Source organism: Antedon bifida, chromosome 11 (assembly GCF_963402885.1).
Source record: "Antedon bifida chromosome 11, ecAntBifi1.1, whole genome shotgun sequence".
Lineage (NCBI taxonomy): Eukaryota > Metazoa > Echinodermata > Crinoidea > Comatulida > Antedonidae > Antedon > Antedon bifida.
Window position 1 is genome coordinate 15,762,788 of NC_136236.1, and position 24,165 is coordinate 15,786,952.

General features: G+C 31.8%; 1 protein-coding gene across 1 annotated transcript in view; it reads right to left on the bottom strand.

The window, feature by feature from the left end:
• Positions 1-70: 70 nt before the first annotated feature.
• LOC144855469 (calcium/calmodulin-dependent protein kinase type 1D-like) overlaps positions 71-24,165 on the bottom strand; it is a 45,678-nt gene continuing 21,583 nt past the window's right edge. The window contains exons 4-9 of the mRNA XM_078713345.1: positions 16,310-16,448; positions 15,453-15,652; positions 14,971-15,083; positions 14,433-14,511; positions 12,854-12,941; positions 71-4,691 (exon numbers count right to left, since the gene is read on the bottom strand). Of these exons, the coding sequence (XP_078569471.1) occupies positions 4,581-4,691; positions 12,854-12,941; positions 14,433-14,511; positions 14,971-15,083; positions 15,453-15,652; positions 16,310-16,448 (730 nt within the window). The 3' untranslated portion in view covers positions 71-4,580. The remainder of the gene's footprint in view (positions 4,692-12,853; positions 12,942-14,432; positions 14,512-14,970; positions 15,084-15,452; positions 15,653-16,309; positions 16,449-24,165) is intronic.

The window sequence follows — 24,165 nt, forward strand, 5'->3', positions numbered from 1 at the left end:
ATAGGTTGTGTAGGGTGGGGGTCACTGATGTTCTACTCACAGAAATACAAAATTCAATGAAACATACAAGTCCATAGGAATAATAACCATTTTTATTAATAATAATTCACGCTTTACAGTGTGTATTTAACCAGCAATATATCACTTTCTCTATTTTCATATATTTCATTTATATATACTTTGTTCTGTTACAGACACAAGAGAAAGGCTATTTGTAATTAAGTAGTTTTTGATTTTGCAACACGATGGAAAATACAATCAAGAAATTCATGTAATGAAAATATGTTTGTGCTGTCATATCTTAAAAGTACCAACAAGCTATGTTGGTTACAAACAAAATAAAAGGCCTAGATCCACCTGGAATTGTATGTAAATTAGGTATTACCTCATTTCCATAAGTCATGGCAAAATCAAAAGCTTTTTTATGATGAATACTATATAATCAATATGATGGAATAAAGACTACAAATAAATAATACAATTTCACTAAACAATATAATGCGAGTACCTAATGCAAAAAATACTTGTGCAGCATTTAAAGACAGGCTAGAGCATATGGTAGTGATACCCAAATATGGTAGTGATATGACATCATCATGTCCATATATGGGCACATCACATTTTTTTCAGGGAGAAGATAAAACATGTTTTTAATAAGGACCCATGTCATGTAGGATCCACTGCCTTATCTTATTTCAGCTCAACCATCGTGTGGCCAAGTTACTCATAGCCTTACGCACTCTTTCCTTTTATCATGGGCAAAGTTCCACTAGCGACTAAATTTCTGGAGATGGTTCCCATTATCAAGTATTGCTTAACAAATAACATAGTGGAATAAATTCAAAAGCAAATTACTGAAAAAATGACAATGCTGTGGGTATCAGTGGCTAGATCTCAATGGAGATACAAAAAAATATAATAAATTGCTACTTTGATAAGGCATATATATAATGGTTACACTTTCATAATTTTCAGTTAACTTGATTGATTAATTAATTGCACTAACTTTTAAAAGCAAAAAAAAAAAAATACCTTACTGGTAAAAAATGCATCCACAATTCTAAATTCAAACATGAATACAATCACTTCAAAAAATTGTTTTAAAAAAAATTAGGAAAAAAAAACCAAAATTACCTTTTTTTACAAATCTATTTACACTATGCCCAAATATGGGACACCATATACAAGCTCAACTAAGTTATAAATTTTCTCTTAATTATATCATACAAAAACATACCACTCTTTTTGTTACATCACTGCAATAAAAAAAAAACACCACCATATTGCAAATAGATATATCACAAAAAAAAACATCAATAAATTAATACAAAGTCTATGTTTTATCCAATAACCTTTAAAAGTAGCGTTATGGTAACTGTTGCCATGAAAGAAATTTTTGTTTACTGTCGCTATGGTATTAGCATCTATGTTTACTGTTGCCATGTATTTTTATGATATCTCTTTAATAATAAACTACTTGACTAATATGCATACCTGCCAGTTGTAAGACTGGACAATACATTTTTATGTCCACAAATATTTGCCGTCTAAAATTTATACAAAATGTGTTTTGAATGAAATCATGATTTTATCCAGTAAATTTGTATGACAAAATTGCTTTAAATCTACATTCAATACATTTGTACAAATACTTCCTCTATAGCTACGCTCTTATTCTTGTTTCTCAAGGTTGACAGTTACTGTACGTTACCACCAAGATGTACACGTTAAAGTTTTATACAGAGAGCCGCTAATGTATGCTTTTAAACTTGGCCTAAAGTGTCATGTAGAATTTAAACTATTAAAGAATATATATAAATATAATTAAACTTTTGTCCCCTTCAGAAGAGGTTATTAGCTATGCATGCATTACACCAGCTGTTTGTTGAATGTATCAAAATTAACATCGAAGGTACTGCATCGTCATCGTCGTAAGGACGACAGGAATGTCTTCTAAATTCCACACACCATCTTTGCACATTACCAAATCAACCTTAATATATGAAATATATTTTCTTAGAACCGTAACGATTTCAACCAGTTAGTCATGGTGAACTGAGGTAAATATTTGATTTTTTATAAGGTCTTGTTGCTAATAAAAACTGTAGATGACCTGCAGTATCACTTAAGCAAGATGCATGAATGACAATACCACATGATAAAAAATGCATTCTACAATCAGTGGCGTAACGCAGAGGAATGAGGCCCCTGGTGTAGGTATGCTAAGTGGCCCTTTAACGCTGGAGTCCTTGGGCGTTTTTAGCCTATTTTAATGCCCTTTTATTTTTCCAGGCACTGCTCAGGTCCCCCATAAGCTTCGAGGCCCCTGCGTTTTAGCCAGTGAGCCCTCATAGCCGTTACACTACTGCCTACAATCACTACAGATGGTGGGTTAATACTGATTGTGTAATCAAACCTAACAATGGTGGGATTAAACATTAATATCATAAAATTAACATTGCAAAAAATATAGTTATTCATTCTAAAGCTACGATATATCATACTACTACTATTTGATAAAATTAACAATTGTGTTACTTATACCAAACATCAACCATATTAATTTGAATTATTAAAATATTAAGAATAAATATTCTGTTTTATTTTTTATTGTCATTTAAAATCGTATTCATAAAACTACATTAAAAGTATAAAATATTTTAAAATTTGTAATAACAGAATGAGTGACTTACAATTAAATTTTATTAAAATTGAACAATTATTTATTCATTTAAAGGAATTAAGTATTTATAAAATATGAATTAATAGTAGGTTTATTAATGTGCATTATTGTAATTATCCTATACATTTGACAGAGATCCTAAACCATCAAGTATCATGTAAAATAAAAGCATTTTGTGTTTAGATAACCTATCCTTATTCATGGTGTAAGTATTACAGGATACTGCCATCATAGAAACATCAACTACACTCCAGGCAAGTTTAAGCAATCGGATGTAGCACTATTTTACAATTGTAATACAATTTTTATGCTCAAAAATAAATCAATAACAATATATAAATACTTAATTCTTTAATTATTTTAACCATAATTGGTTCATTCGATATTCAAAAAATATTTAATATTACTAGTAATCAAGTTCCTAGAGTAAAGAAATGAATGATTTTTTTTATTGTGCAGTGCAAAGTTCTCAATTATTAAATTCGCCTTTTTATGGTGAATAAAGAAGTAAAAGGCATTATTGCAGTAATTACAATAACAAAGGCCTTAAAATAAACAAGTAAATATATTTTATTTTTGGGGAAACTATAAAAGTACATCCTCAAGAATTCTGATGACAGTGTGAAATTTGTGTTTTTACAGATTTTTTGTCACCTAAGATTAAAAAATGTTGATACTTTGCTGCGTGCTTAAACCACAATACAGTAGCTATGAAGATATGGATATTTAATATTTTGTACTTAATTTAATGACAGCACTGAACTCTCCACCCTCCCCCACCCACCCTTACTTTGAAATGTAAAAGTTGGCCTATACCCCATGAATCATTTTGCATAAACAGATAGATTGTTTAATTAAAAGTAGCTTATAGTTGTAAACATCAATACAGTATTAGTAGCCTATGCATTCACCTTTACGATACAAAAAACCTATAAAATAACTGTGTTACTTTTTCTGATTTTTTCTACAGCGCCATGAGCAATGAATGTTGGAATGGCGCTATATAAATCGAACGATTGATTGATTGATTGATTGACACAAACTTTATATGAAAAAAAAATGTGATGTGACCATATATGGACATGATGATGTCCTATCACTATCATATTTGGGTATATCACACTTTTTTTGTCAAACTAGTGTGATAGTGTAGACAGAGCTTAAGTGTGTTACGCTTGACACAAACTCATCAAGAAACAAGAAGAATTATGACTCGCTGAAATTCTAATTGCATGAGATCCTCTTGGTATCGACCACTACATTATTTCCATTGGTATTGTTTCTATGCAGTTTTGTAGGCATTTAAATTCTTGATATCGTCAACTCGGAATGCTTAACTGTTTTTTTTATTCAATGGAATTATAGTGTCCAGTTTATTGAGACTAGAAGTATATTGCGGTTTCTTTATATTATTAATAATATAATTAAAATTGTAAAATGCATTTTAAAAAACATTGATCCCCCTCCCAACAACACCCACCCATAGACGACTTGATTATACGTACATTCACACTTGTCCCGTTTCAGGTAACGATGCTGGTAAATTCTTTATATGATTATCCATTCTTAAGGAAAAGAATAAAAATGTTTAAAGGCCAATTTACACTGATGTTACGCTAACGATAAACGGGCAAACCATGTAGCTTGTCCCACGTAGAATCTGTATCTATCCTTAACAGAAACCGCCCATCCGTGTTGTATGTAAATATTATTATTACCGTAACCGCTCATCTGTGTAAATTGACCTTAACAAAGCCGTATTTTGTTCCGTGAAATGAAACAAGTGTAAATGTAGCTTAAATCATGAGCTGATGTAACAGCTCATCCATATTCTCATTTTCGTCCAAAAAAAAACTAGTACTTGACAATAACACAGCAATCCAGCTGGTGGAGGTGACTACTTCTTGGCACCGTTGCTGGCAGCGGCGGCTGCTTTTGCTAAGCCTCCTGCTCCTCCTAGTCCCAACATCCTCATGTGCCTGATTACGGCTGTGGCATTGAATGCTTGCTACAAGATAGAAATATATATATAATGATTAATAAAAATTAGCAGTAATGAAGATAAGTTGAATTGAAAGGCTTCTTTTAGCACTGTTACTTGTCACTAGGTTATTTATATTCTTGCCTTTATATCCCATGATTTGTTGCAATTTCTTTCTCATGAATTGCACAAATTATAAAATTTACAACATACTCACGGAAAGTACAACATATACTCACATCAACGTATAATATACTAACATCAACGTACAATATACTCACATCAACGTACAATATACTAACATCAACGTACAATATACTCACATCAACGTACAATATACTAACATCAACGTACAATATACTCACATCAACGTACAATATACTCACATCAACGTACAATATACTCACATCAACGTACAATATACTAACATCAACGTACAGCATACTAACATCAACGTACAGCATACTAACATCAACGTACAGCATACTCAAACACCGGAAACATGTTTGCAGAAACGTGCATATGCACAGTGTACATCTAACGCACACCAACGTAAATACTCGCTAAAAGGTACGCACTGAAATGTACAACGTACTCACACAAACGTACAACATACACACACTGAGGTACAACGTACTCACACAAACGTACAACATACACACACTGAGGTACAACGTACTCACACAAACGTACAACATACACACACTGAGGTACAACGTACTCACACAAACGTACAACATACACACACTGAGGTACAACATACTCACACAAACGTACAACATACACACACTGAGGTACAACGGTACAACTACTCACACATACATATCAAAGTACTCTCCAAGAAACGTAGTCTCATGGGAAAAACACCAATTAGGAAACAAAGTTTAATTCTCCTCTTATAATTGGCAGATTAACTTAGTATCAGATATATCCGATCTGTCTTAAATATCAAATATTTATCTTGTGTATTCTCTATTAACAGTAATGCTGACTATACATTATTTATAATACTGTATATTTCTAAAATTATATTATTAAATATTATTATATTATCTTTCATCTAATCTGTCCAATCTGTCTTTCACTTGGATCTAAATTCATTCGTCCAATAGCAGTTCATCTTTCAGTAAGCCGTTCGTCTTTCAATATCTCCATTTTCTCTCCGATCTCTTCCTTATAGCATTCCATCTTTCATTTATACTATCCATCTTTCTCTAATGGCATTTTATTCACCTCATTCTATTTCACGTAATTGAGAAGAGGTGCAGCTAAATAGTCTCATTATCATTGCGAGAAAAAGAATATTGCCAAGTAATTGAGTTGATTTATGATGTCAGGTGTAGAAATAATAAGAGCACGGTATGAGGTCAAAGGGCAATATGAATGCCTGACTTGCTTCTCTATAATTTTGTTAATAGTCTCAACGATTATTTATCATAATACGCTAACTGAGTAATATATAATCCGAGATATCAGTAATCACAAATAATGTATAAGTACTACATTTGCACGTCGGTTCAGCTTCTATAATCTAATACAATTACTGTCACAAGATAAAAAATAAGCAATATCATGTGTCGAATTGAAGAAACTCATAAACCATATAGGCCTCTACACAATTAGTTTCTTGATAAGGCAAAATAAAAAATGCTTCATGCCCACTTCATTATCAAATTTTGGAGCAGCATGATTGTTTTTACAAAATATTTGTCATAGTGGTTGTCAATGGTATGGTATTAATACAATACAAATATGCATTTTATGATAAATCATGCCAAAATATTATCAAATATACTGTGTATATGAAATATACTAATGACTGACACTGCTCATAATACAATTTCCATTCTTTTAATGAAATAGATGACATAGCCATAGAGTATCGTCGTTCTATTATCATTATAAAGCCATATCCCTGTGGGCACTGTGCTTTGCAGGCACCCGGTACCTACCACTACGCTCAGTAATGCACCCGTAATGACAAGTACATTATACATAGCTTCTTCAAAATACACCCATGATAATAGTAGGAATTACTGTCTAGACATTATTCATAAATGCAATTTCTTTATATACTATCACATTCTACTCTGGAGGAAAAAAATTGATGATATTTTTTCTAATATTGAAGTATTACCTTCTTAGAATATTTCATAATTTAAGGCTTAAAGGGAAAAAATATCCACCTCCCCTTGCAGCAGCTTAAGCTTCTGTGGTACAAGCAACCTTCCACCCCCTTCTCCCACTTTAGATTAACAATGCAGATAGGGGGAGTAAATGAGGTGAGCGCCTGCAGGCAAACACCTCCCAGACATGCTTAAGTTAACTTATTCAGTAAGGTATTACGATAGAATTACAATTTGATATTGAAGATTGGGGATTTCCCCTTTTAATTCAAATTTTTTAATGTCTATTTCTTTAATATCTGTATGTTTTTTTTTCAAAGCTATAAAAGTCTATCAATGTAAATCAACTCAATTATTAATTGGCTTTCCTGCGAAAGCTTTCCTGAATAAACAGTTGCTATGCAAAAAATAAATTTATTGCATGTACATCGCCAAGACTTCAAATTTTAAATGATCATATTAAAGTTATATATACAAGTTTATTTGTCTTTTTTTAAAAAGTAACTCATAATTAAAATGAATCGATGTTACATTACACAATATGAAATGAAAGAGGTAAGTATTATATTTCAGTAGTAACAGTATGGTAGCTATATTACCCCGCTTCCAACCATTATTTAAATCATTTTAACCCTTTTTAATCCGTGTCTTTAATTTTAGCTACAGTATTGTATTTAAAATGCTTTATTATTTTAATGAACTTTTACAATAAAATGACAAGTTTAAAAACATGTGTGTTACTTTAACAGAACACTTTGCGTTTCAAATTGCCAAACAATCCAGGATATTGTTATTATTAAGATATTGTACAATCACGAATAAATTAATCCCACAATGCTATTTTACATAAATAGAGTCATTAAAATGATGCAAGAAAACGTAATTGGTTTTCTTTTTTATAACTAATTGGAAATAAAAACTAATCACTTTTAACAAAGATAATGTGTGAAGATCAGAGATTACGAGATTGTCCCTTCTAGGATAAATTAAAAAATCCTGATTAACAAGAAGTCTCCTAAGTGAACGAAATAAGTGTAAAAAATATATTTTAAAAAATGTAACTATGGTTGAAATGTAGCTTGAAAATTGCACAATAGATTACAGTAATTATCAAACAATATACTGTAAAGCATCTCTGAGTTGAATAAGCTTAAAAAATTCAACGAGTGCCGTGGTGGATGTAAAATTAAGAGGACCCTTTCCCATGAAACGAACAAGGCGAAATGTATGTATGTTTTAAAACTACGATCAAGCTCCTAATCAGTGGACACTCTTTAAGAAGACTTTGTTGAGTCCTGAAGGTGTCCACCAAATAGGGGTTGTTCAGTGTTCACTTGCTGAACAACAACATCGTACACATTAAAACTTCAATTTTTGGTTTTAACTTATAGTACTGTTACTCTTCTTGTAGCCATCTTCTTCTGAAGACATGGCTGTCATTGACGGTACACTTATTATCTTTTAACTTCACTGCTAGTGTACTCAAGATCTACGTTTATACTATGCTATACACTTTTATTTTGATTTATATAAAATTGAGAATAAGAGCTATTATTTATATAAAATATTTATATTGTACAGATAATCAAAGCTGCCATTAACATTAAATGTAAACTGCCATTTACAATTACAATATATAAAACCAACCATCTGGTGCACTTTCAAGGGAAGGGGAAAAGTTTGTGACCTCAAATGACACAGCACGACACAGATACACACTTTTATTATTTCATCTGGTACGACTAATCAGGAGTCAAGCAGTGAAGACGTTAGGCCTTGACAGTAATATCTAAGCCCCTGGATGGTATTAAGCATGATACTAATGGGTGATATACCGGGAGCATCACGACTGCTTAAATCTAGGCTCAGGTAGGGGCTAAGGTTTTTTAATTAGCAAAGGGTAGTTTCGGTCTTGAGTTGTGCTTAGAGATGATACATTACACACACGCTGGTTTCCTAATTAAGCGCAGGGATGACTTCTGAATTCTTCAGAGACTTGATGTTAACATCTGACCGGGATAATTAAATAATTTGTGTGAGCCTGATTACAGTAGAGTCCCTTTAAACTTTAATATTGTTCCACACTGACCTATGACCTCTGTATTTGAACTGTATACCAAATTACAGTATATCAATAGAGAATATGGAAAACTATAAAAGGTGGCCAGACTGCTAAAATAATGAATGTTGCTGAACAATGATGATGATGATAATGAAGTTGATGATAATGGGAAACAATAGAACAGAAGATGATAATGGGAAACAATAGAACAGAAGATGATAATAAAGTGAGCCAGAGGGAAAAAAACTTTAATATGTGCTGTTTGAATAAGCTCATCCTAAGTAGAACACAGCTCTTTTGGTAAAAGAGCATAATTCCTTGTGAAAGTGCACATTATTAAAGTCAAACAATAACAGTTTTATAAGCATGTCCATAAACCTATGTGCTCCAGATTTCACCGAGTACAATAACTCTAAAAGTTATTTATAAAACAAAGCAGACTAATTAAAACAATGAGCACATACCAAGAAGAACAATTAAACTTAATAAGTGAATCTGTAAGAAAGGGTCACAGACAGAAAATGCAGCCTACTTTCAGTGTGAACCGAGGACAGACATTGCTCAGACAAGAAATGTATACGTTAAACTGGGTTGTAATCACAACCTATTAACCAAATTAAATGATTGATCTTGCTAACCAAACTGACAAGTAAGATGAAAGCTAAACAAGTAAATGAGGACAGAATCTCTCATGGCGCAGAAAATGATAACATACGATGTCTTCTAGGAATCGCAGGACAGATGTAAACATGAAATAGTCGGACAAAATTTAACAAACAATGATATAATATGAAAGCAAGACCTAGAAAAAAGCAACTTCCCACCCGCTTCTGAAAATCCTGTACATAAAATGTTAACACAACCTAAAACAAACAATCTACGAAAGTGGGGATGAGATCTGTCATGTGACAAAGAATGTTTTCTAGGAATTGGAAGATGGATTTAGACATGAATTAGTCTAACAACAGTTAGAAAAGAATAGTACTGTAGTCTCAAAACATGTAAAAACCATAAGAATTGTACGAAACTATAATATTGGAAACCAATATCTAGAAAATGAAACTCACAAAACCCTTCTCAAAATCCTAAAAGAAAAATTTTAATACACTCTGTCTGAAATTTGTCACAGCACAATAGTCTGGGAAATTCAATAACGATATCAATTTATTTGAAATTTGATTACCATAGGCACTTGAAGCTATGGAGAGGCAATCGCAATAAGAAATCAGATTCCATGAATTGCCGCAAACCAAGGATCCTATATCCAAGAGGATTGATTAAACAGTGATCACCAGCCATAATGCAACTACTGTTTAAAATATCTTTTGAATCTCATCCTAGTGCTTTCAGTGCGAATACAAACTGTAAAGGTGAGTGGAGGGATTGAGTGGATGGAGAAAGAGGGATTGAGAGGAGAGAAAACTTATTGAGGGGAAGAGGAAGATAGACTGATAGAGGGAGAAATGAGATTGAGGTGAAGGGAAAGAGGGATTGAGGGGATGGAGAAAGAGGGATTGAGAGGAGGGAAAATAAATTGAGGGGAAGAGGAAGATAGACTGATAGAGGGAGAAAAAAGATTGGGGTGAAGGGGAAGAGGGATTGAGGGGATGGAGAAAGAGGGATTGAGAGGAGGGAAAATAAATTGAGGGGAAGAGGAAGATAGACTGATTGAGGGATTGAGGGAAGGGAGAAAGAGATTGAGGGAAGGGAAAGAAGGATTGAAGGGAGGGAAAGATGGATTGAGGGGAGGAGAAGAGGAGATTAAGAAGAGAGAGAAACTGAAGGAAGGAAAAAGAGGGATTGAGAAGAGGAAGAAGGGGAAATGAGGAGAGGGAGAAGAGGGTTTGAGGGGAGCGAGAAAAGAGATTGAAGGGAGGAGAAGGATTGAGAGGAGAAAAGGGATTGACAGCTGGGAGAAAAGGGATTGAGGGAAGGGAAAGAGAGATTGAGGGGAGAGATAAAAGATTGAGGAGAGGGGAAGAGGGATTAAGGGAAGGGGAAGAGGGATTAAGGAAAGGGGAAAGAGAGACAATAGGGACAATAGGTGTGTTATCTGACTTCCATTGTTGCTGTTAAGTAATATGTTAACATAATCTCTTTCTGATCTCCTCACATAAACAGGACTACAGTAGCACGCTGATTCTTTTGATAGAGTAGATTCAGATATTCTTAGTAAACATGTTTGAATGAGCTTGCACTTTTTGTGATGCAAGATTAGATTGAATGTAAATCACTAATCAATTTTCATCGTGACTAACATTGATTTTTATTTTCTATTGCACTGCTTCCAGATGTTGATCTACCATTCTACTGATAGCTGACTATAAAATTAAGAAGTAGCTGCGAATTTAAGAACAAATTAAATGTGGGAGGAATTGTTATCGTTTTATACTCCAGTTACATTTATGAAATCATTTCTGTGAACTTGATAGCATATTGGAAAAAAGCACTGAAAACAACTTAAATGTACTGACAGTATTATCATATAGACCTATTAAATTTTGGAGTAGTTTACAAAAAACCCAACTTTCTATAAATGTTTATATTGGACAGTAATGTTGTGGAAGCAGCGCATTCATTGATACAGATGCAAATATAAGCCCATGAGACATATTTGGAGTAATAATCTTGTACCTTCAGTAGAAACCTACACTACAACGTTGACCTATTTTATCAGGTGGACACTCCAGTCAGCAGCAACAGCAAATAGAAAATGTCAACAAGGTCAAATCTAAAACCGTATCAAAGGCGTGTGGTACTTAAAAGCTTGCATAATCTCAAGTGTATAAACATAATATTTTGGAAATCCTGTTTTGCTTCGTGATCAAACCAGGTAACGATACTTCCTTATTGACGAGATTCCGTAATTACTAATTAAATTCAAACTCAAAATCTTATTACTTGGAGCAGCATTCAATTGTAGAGAATAACAACAATAACTAGCAGGATCTTGCGTGACATTGTGAATCTAAGAAAGAAAATGCACACAAACACAAAAATCTTACGCAATTACCAATTTACTGACTTGGAAGATCTTTGATGAATAATTGTTAAGCGGATGTCACATGACGATTGTTTAATGAAAAAACAAAGCTGACGAATTGTCAATGAATGATCTACGTTGCACGAAAAACATGTATTACCGAGTGGCATAGCTAAAAACAAATGTTCTCTCAAGAGTTCCTATTCAAAATCTACATAATGCACAATATGATCCATATAAGGATAAACTGCTAGAGATTAAGTTGTCAGCAATTAATACCGTAATAATAATTTTTAAATGACTTGCGTAAAATCTACAGCGACCTAAAAATATTTTAAAATTTGGGTTCATAAAAAATCACTGTGAATCAATCTCACAGAAATTTGTTTCATTTTGTTAAATCAGCATAATAATAAATTGAAATTAATCTTTATTCATTCCGTCTGCATTTTGTTTGATTTATCGTCATGAATAAACATGATTGGCAACAAATTTTTTTTTTTCCTAGACACTACAAAAGAACAAATTAAATCATGCATTAAATAAAATCTGTCAGATGTATTGAATTAAGATATGAATAAATTATTTTCAATTCCTGATTCGGTAGTAATGTTGAACAAATTGAGTGATGTTTGTAGTTTGAAGCTTACCATTTACACATTGTATTGATGCTATGTTTTGTTGAGTAGAACCCTTATATTAAGGGGACATTATGGGACCCTTAATAGAGGTGTCCCCTGAATAGGGGTTGACTGTAGTGTTAAGACATATATTCTTTCTCATTAGTTTCAGAAGACTATTCCCCTGAAAAGGAGGGGCTCTACTGTACCAACTTTACAGTTTCCTTAAGCTCTGTCTACACTATCAAATTTTATGTAAAAAAATGTGTCTATATATGGACACGATAATGTCATATCACTACCGTATTTGGGCATATCACTACCATATTTAGGCACATCACACTTCTTTTGTCAAAATAGCTTGATAGTGTAGATAGAGATTTATATTATTTTCTTACCTTCCACTTCTTTCGTGCGAAATTCTTCTTCATTTGTGCACTGACAGTTGAGTGAATATCCTTATCCAGAGCAGTGTTGCCAGAAATCCTGGAAGAAGAGGCAATACATTAAAACAGAAAATTGATAGAAGTTATATTATTATTAATGATATAGATTTATTAAAATAATGATGCAAAAAGGAAAAATATTGAAAAATATTAATAACCATTTATGACAAATAGTAAAATAGAATTCTGGTAAAAATAATAAAAATAAAATGACATTCTTTGAAATATGTCACTTAATTATATTCTTTTAAATTGTTTTGTCCCAATAAACTGTTATTTCCGAGAAACCAATTTAGCTTTTTCTCTGTAGTGGTTATCACACATTTAGTAATATCATAGAATATAGAAGTCATTTTGTAAATGAGTTCAAAGTTCAAGTATCTGCAGAAATTATGTGCGTGTGTATTTAGTGATGAAATTACAAACACCTGGCTTCTTAATGCTCAATTGATTTGTTGATGATATTGGTCAGTGTAATCTTTTTAACGTCCATATCTAGTTTTTAATTTAAAAGTAAATAATATTTTCTAATAGATAATTAATTTGAAGATGGCACTGAACCACTTTCATGGAATACTAAATATTCCTTTTATGATCTGAAAAAGATTATTTTAAATAATTTTCAGGTGATGATTTTCATTTTAGCATATTACCTGTCGTTTCATGCCACTAGGGAAAAAACAAATTACGTGGATATAGATGGGCTACAAAGGTAGCGAAGAAAACATCACCTCTAGAATACTGCTTATGGTAACTAGAATGGACAAGCCAGGCCTCGCGGCAATAATCTTTTAATTCAAATTGACTGGCGCACAATGCAGCTGGGAAATTGTACCGTTGTGTTATATGTTGTTAGGCATAGGTTGAAGGTTTATCACTTTGAAACAAAAATAGGTCAGCTAAGATGAAGATTATTATTATCAAGCCATGCTAATAGTGTATCTTGGCACATTGTTAAATTTACTAGAATATCACATAGGCTTTTAATACTGGGTAGGATATAAGGCCACTCCTTGGAACATCAGGGTTGTTGTTGTTTATTGATTTTTCACAAATAATACATATACACTCTTAATAAATGATTAATTATTGGCTGGTGGTCAAAATAAGTGATCAAGTTTGGGTGTGAGTTTTAATAGCAGAACATATGTAATGTTTTTTAATTTACAAGGCACATAGATTTTTAATAATATACGTTATACACACTAACTTAATTTTTTTTTTTAAATAACAAATTGATAATACATTTAAAAAATTATAAATAAATATTATGACATTAGTATTATACCTAAATTATTATTTTGTTTTGAACCTGTTTATGCACTTGGATATTATAAATTATAAAGAGTTTTAAAATTATTTACCATAACTAATTTAAACTTGTAACGATACATACAATCTTGTATAGAATCTCAAATTACATGCACAAAAACGAAGCGTAATGTTGAATGTATCCAATATGACATTTGATAACATCAGGCAAACATTAATGAACAGCTGAAATTTAATTAATAATTTATCAATTGCTTACCATGGGTGGTTTATACATTGGTCACATGTATATCGTTTGTCTGGGTCAACTTGCATTAGGTTCCTTATAAAATCTTTTGCTGATTAGAAAAAAAGAGGAAAAAGTTATATTAAAGAGAAATTTAACACAATGCAGGAAAATTTTCATTGTGGTTTGAAAACATTACATGTTTGTTCCTCCGACTGATGCCAGTCAGGTCCAAGAGGAAGACTTTTCTAGCATCTAAAAGACATACTGGGTCTTTAAACTCTTGAAGGAACTCATTAACTTCTTGGCATGATTAGGTTCTCATTGGAGGAGATTGTTATTTTTATGTGCTCTCTCAATTTACTCTCAATCATTTCGTTTAGTTTACTCTCTATTTGTAATATAATAACTCTATGCTCAGACTTAGATGGTGTTTAATTGAGGCAGACAACATTAATTAATTTAGTCACATATACAAAGTATCAAAGTGTAAACAAACCACAAGTCTTAACACGTAGCAATATACAGAAAACATAACTACCAAAGATGCGCTAAGCACTTTAAGACATACCAGACTCTGAGATATCGTCCCAGTACGGTGAGTCAAACTCGTATTCTCCCTTCAAAATCTGATCAAATAATTTACTGTCATCATCGTCATAAAATGGAGGATACCCACATAGTCTGCAAAATAAAGAAGGTTAATTTTCGTCTTTTGAACAAATTTACATTGTTTCGCATGAAAACAATCCTTGGCTTGAAGAGACAGTAGGCCTGTTGATCTTAGGGCGCAGACGTGGCAGTACTACTTATAACTGTATGAACAAAAGATATATGGCACATCTAAAAGTCTACTAATCTATAAATGCATAGACTGTGCATGTTTATATAGATTTCCATCTAATCCATGAATGATGGGACAAATGAAATGTAAAAGTCTGAAAATGGAATAAGCACACATGCTATCACAACAGAAATTGTTCTGTAAGCTCAGTAACTCATTATGCTATGTTTCTTCATAGTCATTACATCACAAATAAAAATATAACTTACAAAATGTACGATATGACTCCTATTGACCAGATATCTATGGCTTTTCCGTACGGTTTTTGCATCAAGACTTCCGGAGCTACGTATCCAGGTGTACCACACGCTGTTGACATGTCGCCAGATTCTTCCATTTTTGACAACCCAAAATCACTGATCATTATCTTTGCATCTTCATCCGGGGAGTAGTATAACAAATTTTCAGGCTACAAAATGATAATAGTAATAATAATAATAATTTCCATTTGATAGAGCCAAAAGAGAATCATCAAAAAAAACATTTTTAGAGGCAGAAAATTAGTTTTGAAAAAAAAAATATAATTATACAAAATATTGATCAAACAAAATTTAATAACCATATAAATAAAATTAAATTTAAAAAATGATATGTTTGATGATATACAGTACACAGTCACCTAGTGAAACAGTTTCATTTTGCAATGCAACCTAGAACTAATTAGTTTCTAAGGTTCACATTAATGGACCCTGGATATATTTAAAAGGCAGAACAATGACATTAAGACTTAAATATTTTAATTTTATTAATGTAATAGTTATTCAATTACTTCAACCACATGAAAAAAAAAAAAATAAGGAAATGTTTATGTATATATTTTGTTCATTTTGATCTTGACAGACTTTATACAGCTATAAAAGACTTCCCACTGTGTTACTTAATGGCTAAATAAACATATTGAATGTATCAATTACAAGTGCACATGACAAAACTGAAGAATGTTTATCTAAATCTTCAACGGTATATCAGCGAAAAATCTCGAGATAAAATCACTTTTATGATTATGAAACCGACTGGTGGTCTTTGAGTGTCTAGGCTAAGGTAAATATTTGTCTTGTAAACGTACCTTTAGATCTCGATGCACAATTCCAAGATCATGGACAAACTTTATGGCCTCAAGAATTTGATGAATTGCAAAACTTGCATCTTTTTCTGTGTAGCTCCCTCTCTCGATAATCCGATCAAAAAGCTCTCCACCCGTCACTCTGTAAGAATAAAAGGGCAAATAATGTTACATAATGAGCAGTTATTGTAAACGACATTTTTGGAAATTGAACTTATAAGATCAAAAAAAGAAGAAAATAACATTTACAATATTAACATTAACAATGCCCTAATAATCTTAATAGTATACAAAAATAACATTGTTTTTCTCTCTAATGAATAAAGTCATCTCTTCCTTGTCTACAAAATTATGAATGAATGAATTTTCTACTTTTCGAGTTATATTTCACTCATCAATGAGAATGGCTATTATTGGTTTATCTAGGTAAGCTAGGCATGAAATGGACATTCTTTAACATTAATCATATATAAAGAGAATGAGACAAAAAGCTGTGTTCTATAAATAAATTTAAACAGAAAGCATTTACTGTAAGAAATCATTCTTCCATAAGTTATCCAATATTTTATGTTCCTTTTGTGCTACCCTTGATATCTTAAAATGAGGTTGAATTATTAAAACTAATTTCTGAAAACTGAGGACACTTGTATGTAGATCATACCACTTTCATGCAAAAATGTAAATTGTTAGTTGGTTGTATTTGGTTTGGACTGACTAGATTAGAAAAATTTTTTTCGGCCTGGTTTGGATACTAACACAAGGACTGACAAGTCCAGAATGTAATATGAAATTTAATATGAACGCAAAAATATACAGTATATGTATTAGTCAAATAAAAATAAATATACAACTATTTAATTTTAAATTTAATGTTGTTTAATATCATGATATGTATGTATTTATGAAGTAAGTACCGTATGAAATTTTCATGTTTAATACTTGTAATGTTTAGTTTTAAGGCATGCATAACGACCCATTAGTATGCATAAATGATTTTTTAAAGGTCACATTTTCTTGTAAACCGTTTGATCTACATATCTACCTATTTGTTTGATTGCAAAACAGTGGATCAGAAAAATAATTAATATTTTCTTTCTAGGATCAAACATCTTTTTTTTAATCTTAGGTTCAATCAATTACTTGATTAAAAATTACCCAGGCTTTCTAAAGCTCTGTCTACACTATCAAACTTTATGTGACAAAAAAATGATGTGCCCATATATGGACATGATGATGTCACATCACTACAATCTATGGGCATATCACTACCACATTTGGGCATCATACTTTTCTTGTCAAACTAGTTTGATAGTGTAGACAGAGCTTTATACTGACTGATCATTATCAGAAAACTCTAGGATAGTCAGCATATCACTAGGGAACTGGGCTTAACCGACAAATTCACAGTGTTATTAAGTACATTAAAGGAAATTGTTATTATTATAAACGATTTAAATATGTATAAAAGAGGAAATATAGGTGTTTTATAAGATAAATAAACAGACCTTGGCATCCTAATCTTTTTTGGTTGCATAAAACTGTTCATATAAAGTTTATCTCATTTTAAATACAAAATTAAAATAGAAACCACAGTAAAAACTTCAACAATATAAAATGTATTGATGGATGGAGATGACATGAGACAAAGTAAACCATAGGGCATCTCTGTCTGCTCCTCTCTATTCAGCAAATTCTTATTTTCAAACTTCCAGATATACTCTCTACTTTAAATATATGGGAGAAGAAGGGGCAGATCCAGGGGTAGCCCTTAGGGCGCATACGCTCCTCTTTTGACAGCTAAAAATGAAATTATTAACATATTGGTATCTATTTTAGATTATTACTATTATATGTAAAAAAATCCTAGATTCACCCCTGCGAAGGACAATGCACTTATAATGTATTAATTAATAAAGGTAGACTTATATTTATAATTAATATATACATATCAATAGTGTTTTGAGGACAATCTCTGTCAATGAATGCTAAAGCAGAATATGATAAATCGTCAAGGCTTTGAATTACAAAATCAACCTATCAAAAGATAAATAATATGAGAAGAAATGCAATTTGACACATGATATGTAATATGGTATATAATACCATTCCAAACTGCAGGATAACTCCCATTTAAAGGGATATTCTTACACTGTTTAGAACACCTACCTATTATCTTCAAATGCTCACTGACAAATCTAACAATTTTTTGAATGGATTTCATTTTGTTTACTACATGATGAGAATAGACAAATACGCATATAATAACATATTTGACCAAGTATAATCCCATGCTCAAATATTTAATCCTGTGCATCTCCTAATTTAGACATGGTTACCATAGCATTTTCCTTTAAAATTGTTCAATACACTGGAATATAATGTACTGTACAATTTCCAATGATAACATAACATTCATAAAAACAGTGCAAACTTTAATTCCACCTCAAAATTCAATTTCAGAGACCATGCTTGAGTACATCAGCATATCATAGTGAACTAAAATATCAATTTGTACATAAGAAATATCCAAGTATAATCCCAGCTGGCCTCCTGGGATTATATCATTTATTACACGTGACTGTATAATATCACTTTGTACGACTCCATTAGCATTTGTTGCAATAGAAGAATCTAGCAGTCTAATGGTCTACAGTAATGTTATCCAATCTATGGACATACAAGCCAACTAATAAAAACATTATTTTAGCAGCATATCAATATAGATAGTAATGTTACTAATGGGATTACTCATATCATATCACTATGTATGGATAAACTTATTAATTATCGCAGACAGTAATGTCAATATCGGCCAATGGGATTACCCATACCATAAAATACTCGGACTGGAATATCAATATTATCCAATGGGATTATCCATATCATAGCACTTCGGATAATAATAATAAAGATTTTAACTACTAGACAGTAGTAATGTCAACATCAGCTAATGGGATTACCCATATCGTAAAACATCACATCACATTATTTGTAGGAGACTGATATATCAACATATCCAATGGCACCCATATCTTTACAACCTCTTCGTAGCATGTTGACCAATGGAATTAAGGTTAAATCCTTCACATTTAACCGACAGCAACATTAATATTGTCCAATGGGATTCCCTGTATCATAGCACTTGGGCAATTTCTCATCACTTTTCTCTGTCAAGTAAATAAATGCTATGTAAATACAGTCCATCTAGGATAAATTACATCTAAAATGACATGACACCGAAAATCTATCTTAACTATTTCTGACAACACTGAAATAAAATAATATTGTGAAACGGCATACACATGATCAGAAAATCTGTGAGAATGAAACAAATCGCTAACCAACAATTCATATACATAAAATTAGTCAAATTATATATTTGTATGTTCGCTATAAACAGCTTTTTACGTTTATTCCTATCTATAATATATGCCATTATTTTTCCAGTTATAGAGCATTGCAATGATAATTCTGTATCATGGAATGTTAGGTGCCTAGATATATATCCAGGTAAGCTAGGCATGAAATAGACCATATGTTATGCACATGTGATTCTGTATCATAGAATTTGTCTATGATACTGGACAAATTGTAGGATACAGTATTAAGAATAGGCTGGAATACAGTACTGTATGTATAGTAAGAAAATGGACAAGAGTGGGTGAGTGGCCGAGTGGTTAAGACAGTGGAACCGTAATTACATAGCCATAACATCAACAAGGGTTTGAGTCTCACTCACTCCATGGTTCTGGTAGTAGAACGAGTCTTCTCGGATAAGAACTATAAACCGTAGGTCCAGTGTACACATAGCTCATGTGCACTTTAAAGAACCTAGTACATCTTTCGAGACAAGTAGGGGGCTACCCCGATGTACTAGTCCACACAAACACATAGCCACTGTCACACACAGCCACTGTGCAATTGGGACTGGACCGTTTTTAGAGGTGTTTACCACCTGTTGGTCCCGATCCTTCACTAACAGTGTTAGTGAGAAGTTGAATAAATAAAATAAAGAAATATTCATTAGTTTGTTCTTTTAAATTTGAGTCACCATCTAACATCATTTTTACATATTTAACTACTTAATTCACTCATCGATCGCCTCAATTACTTGCCAATTTTCACTCAATCACACTGTAATTTTCTCTCACTCACTTTGTAACTCTCACTATGCTATATTTAACCAATTAAACCTGTACAGAATTTAAACTACAATTGGCTTTTAGCTGGAACATTCTATTTCAATGGCTTTACTTTAACAAAAAAGGTTTAAAAAACAATGAAAAAATTTCCCTTCCAAGATGATATTAAAGGCAGTTTTGCAAGTGTGGTTGGGCTTGTTACAGACACGTACAGTACAGTACCCTACCTACTATTTACCAAATATATTCTTTGGTTTAGTGTATATGAGTATATGACACAATAATCGTTTAAACACTGTGGGTTGAGCACATCCATATCGTATAGACATATTTAACCAACAGAACAATGCCTGCAATTTCAACCTGCACCAATTACAAAATCTGCCAGTTTTTGTACTCCACTAACACCTTACCATATAAATGAAACTTGGAATATTTATCACTTATAGTCTTGTAATTCACAATTAGCTATCTAGCTTTAAAATAACCAACAGCTGGTGTGTACATCAATCAAAACTTAAGCTAATTAAATATTGTATATGATACATATCCCAAGTTAACAGAAGAAATAAAATGAATACCAATGGTTTTGTATAAAAGCATTTGTTCTATGGTATTTTTTTTTATCTACTTTTTAAAAATGTCATACACATCCAACAGCGAGTAACTTGCCAATAACAGGACGGATAAACTATTTAATAATTTATCATGCTTATAAATTAAGTCTCATTTGAGGCTTAGAGAGTGGAGTTGAAAGAGTCGTGAGTTACAACCTTGGCACTAGGTCAGGATTGAACCCCGGACATTGGGATTGGAAGGCAAGCACATTAACCACCAAGCTATAGCTTCACTACCCTAACCATAGAAACTCATAGCAACTTAGCTAGATAATTTGTGACTTATACATTCAACTGGGTGTTTTGTGACAAACAATGTGACAGGGTGCTATAGAGTTTCTATTCCTGTAAACATAAATATTTAACTATAAACATCTTACAATATGTACATCAAAATAAATCAGTTATCTAGAGTATTGTATTTGTTATAGGAAAAAGTTTCTTCAAAGTAATCTTTGAAAAGCATTAAAATAAATTGTCTGTATTTTCGATAGCGATAAGTGACTAGAGCTTGATTTTCTAGACGACAATAGCGTATGCAATTTTTATTGTGTGTCATTAAAGTAGTGACATTTTTGGTTAACATACATGCCAGCTACATTTTAATTTGTTCTATTTCTGTAGATCTGTTCGAAATTAATGACACTGAGCGATAATAATAAAATGCACAGTGAAACAATAAAATATACTGAAATATAACATAAAATAACGGATATTTCTTCAGAGAACGAAATAGAGAAAAATAATTTCCAATTTAATTACTAAAAAACAACATGCCTTAGTGTTAATCAAACATCAATATACATTGTTGTTTGAACCTTTCTCTGTGCATGTACTATGAAGACATTAATGTGATAACGATATGTAGTCCTTATATTTAGCCTTAGGCTTTTAATTAGGCACGAGCTACAGTATGTTGCATTCTATTTGTTTTAATTTACATGAATCCGATTTGTCGGACATTACAAAGACATCTCACACACTTGAAAAAAAAAAACGTTACATCAATTAACATGATCATTAGTTCATTAGACTATGAAAAACATTTTGTTTTAAATGTAGGGTGTATGAAATCTAAATATGAATGGCAGTATGATTCAACCGTTAAAATGTTACTTGCCTAAATTTTAATCTACCAAGATTTTTCACATTTAGAGACAATAAAAAAAAAATTTGAACCAAAAAACCTTGCGGGGACTGAAAAGATGAGTTGATAATATATTTATGTTTCGGTTGCATTGAAACTATAACATCTTCATGAGTGCTGATACATTCTCAACATTACTTCCTTCTAGGAATTACATGGTGTACAACACTATTTAAACATTACTTAACATGAGCATATTTATGTAAATCTAAAGCAAATGACAACTATTTCCCAAAGCATATTGTAGAACTTTATTTATAGCCATCAAGATTGCATTTATCCTATTATTATCTGCCATTAAACCTAGCCAAAGCAGTTCATTATTGAATCCCCAGTGTTTTCCCGCTATAAGCAATTAATTTATTGACTATATACCCTTTTGAAACATTTGACTATAGAACCCTGTGATTGTGTTTGAACAGTGTAGCCTATTATTGACTATGCTATAGCCGAGTAATACCCATTTAATACTATAAATTGCCATTGATTCTGAAACTTAGTCCACTCATTTCATCAGATCTGACAATTTTGACATTAAGAGATGTCATAGTAATGTGATATTCATCATTTCTATATATATCTATCATTAAATTACTTGTACAGCTTAAACAAACTGTGTATTGCTAAATTTAACCTGTAAAATACATAAAACAAATATTGTTTAAAAAATCTATATAAAAATTTCATATTATATGACATGCAATAAGGATTTAATAACGGGATAGATAAAACATTATATTTGATATTAATAGTTCAATATATAATTTATGCACCAATACTGTAGTTGATCATCAACGCTCACAGGCTATTGGAAGCCAGTGGGAATTGCGCCCACGACAATCATTAAATCAGTAGACGACCCCTACACTTTTTGATTAATATTCTTTTTCGTAGATAACATGACTTTTGTATACATGAACCTACAGCTTAACATCCCTTTCAAACGATAAGACAACGAACAACACAAATATAACAATACTGACAATTCTTAAACTCCGTACGTCCAAATGATCAGCTTCGGCTGGATGGGCCATCATTATTTAAACATAGATGAAATAAATTACAAAAATAAAATGCTTTCACCAATATTAATTATCACTAATATTAGATATTATGTATACAAAACAATGATATAATAATTCTATTGAAAAAAAGAAATAAAATTAATAATATAATAAATAATATTATAAAATAAATTAACATACATATTTTTGTAAAGCTTTCAATTAATTATTAACATTAGCGTGTCTATTTGCGAAAATTATTTTATATGATTTATTATTAAAAATCCACATGATAAATGTTTAATCACAGCTAACATATACTACTTTTACATATATTAAATTCAGGTCAATTTGATGTAATCCACATAATAAGCCTCTCGGAAATCCATATACAAACAGTGTATTCAGTAACGCAAGTATTCCCATGGAAACCAACCACTATCCACTTTTTTTTACAGTGTGAAAGCAATTTACATATCTCAAGAGCCGACAAAAACATTGAATGTTTTGTGTGTGATCATAGTTTAAGTACTTTGCGGATACAAATGTGAAACAAAGATGGATGACAATCAACCTTAACATTTATAATTTAACGTTGTTACAGTATTATTTCAACTAGAATTGCTATGATTGTTTCAGATTTTAATTCAGAACTTTTTCGTCTGTTGTGTGGTGACGTCTTCAATGAAGGAGTGGTGGTCAACAGGAAAGAAAGTCAGAGCTGCCTAAGCAATATTTTCTATGTATCCGATGAAAAAATATTTTCTGTATCATCAATGGAAAAACATGGATTAATCAATAAAAACTCTTATTAGTTCAGGATCTGGAGAAAAGGTCTTATGTGAACCACCTAATAATACTGGACATTATTTATCAACACTATTCATTGTTCGAAGTGAACCATCTCAAATCCATATTGAACATTAGAATAAATCCCTATGTGATCAGG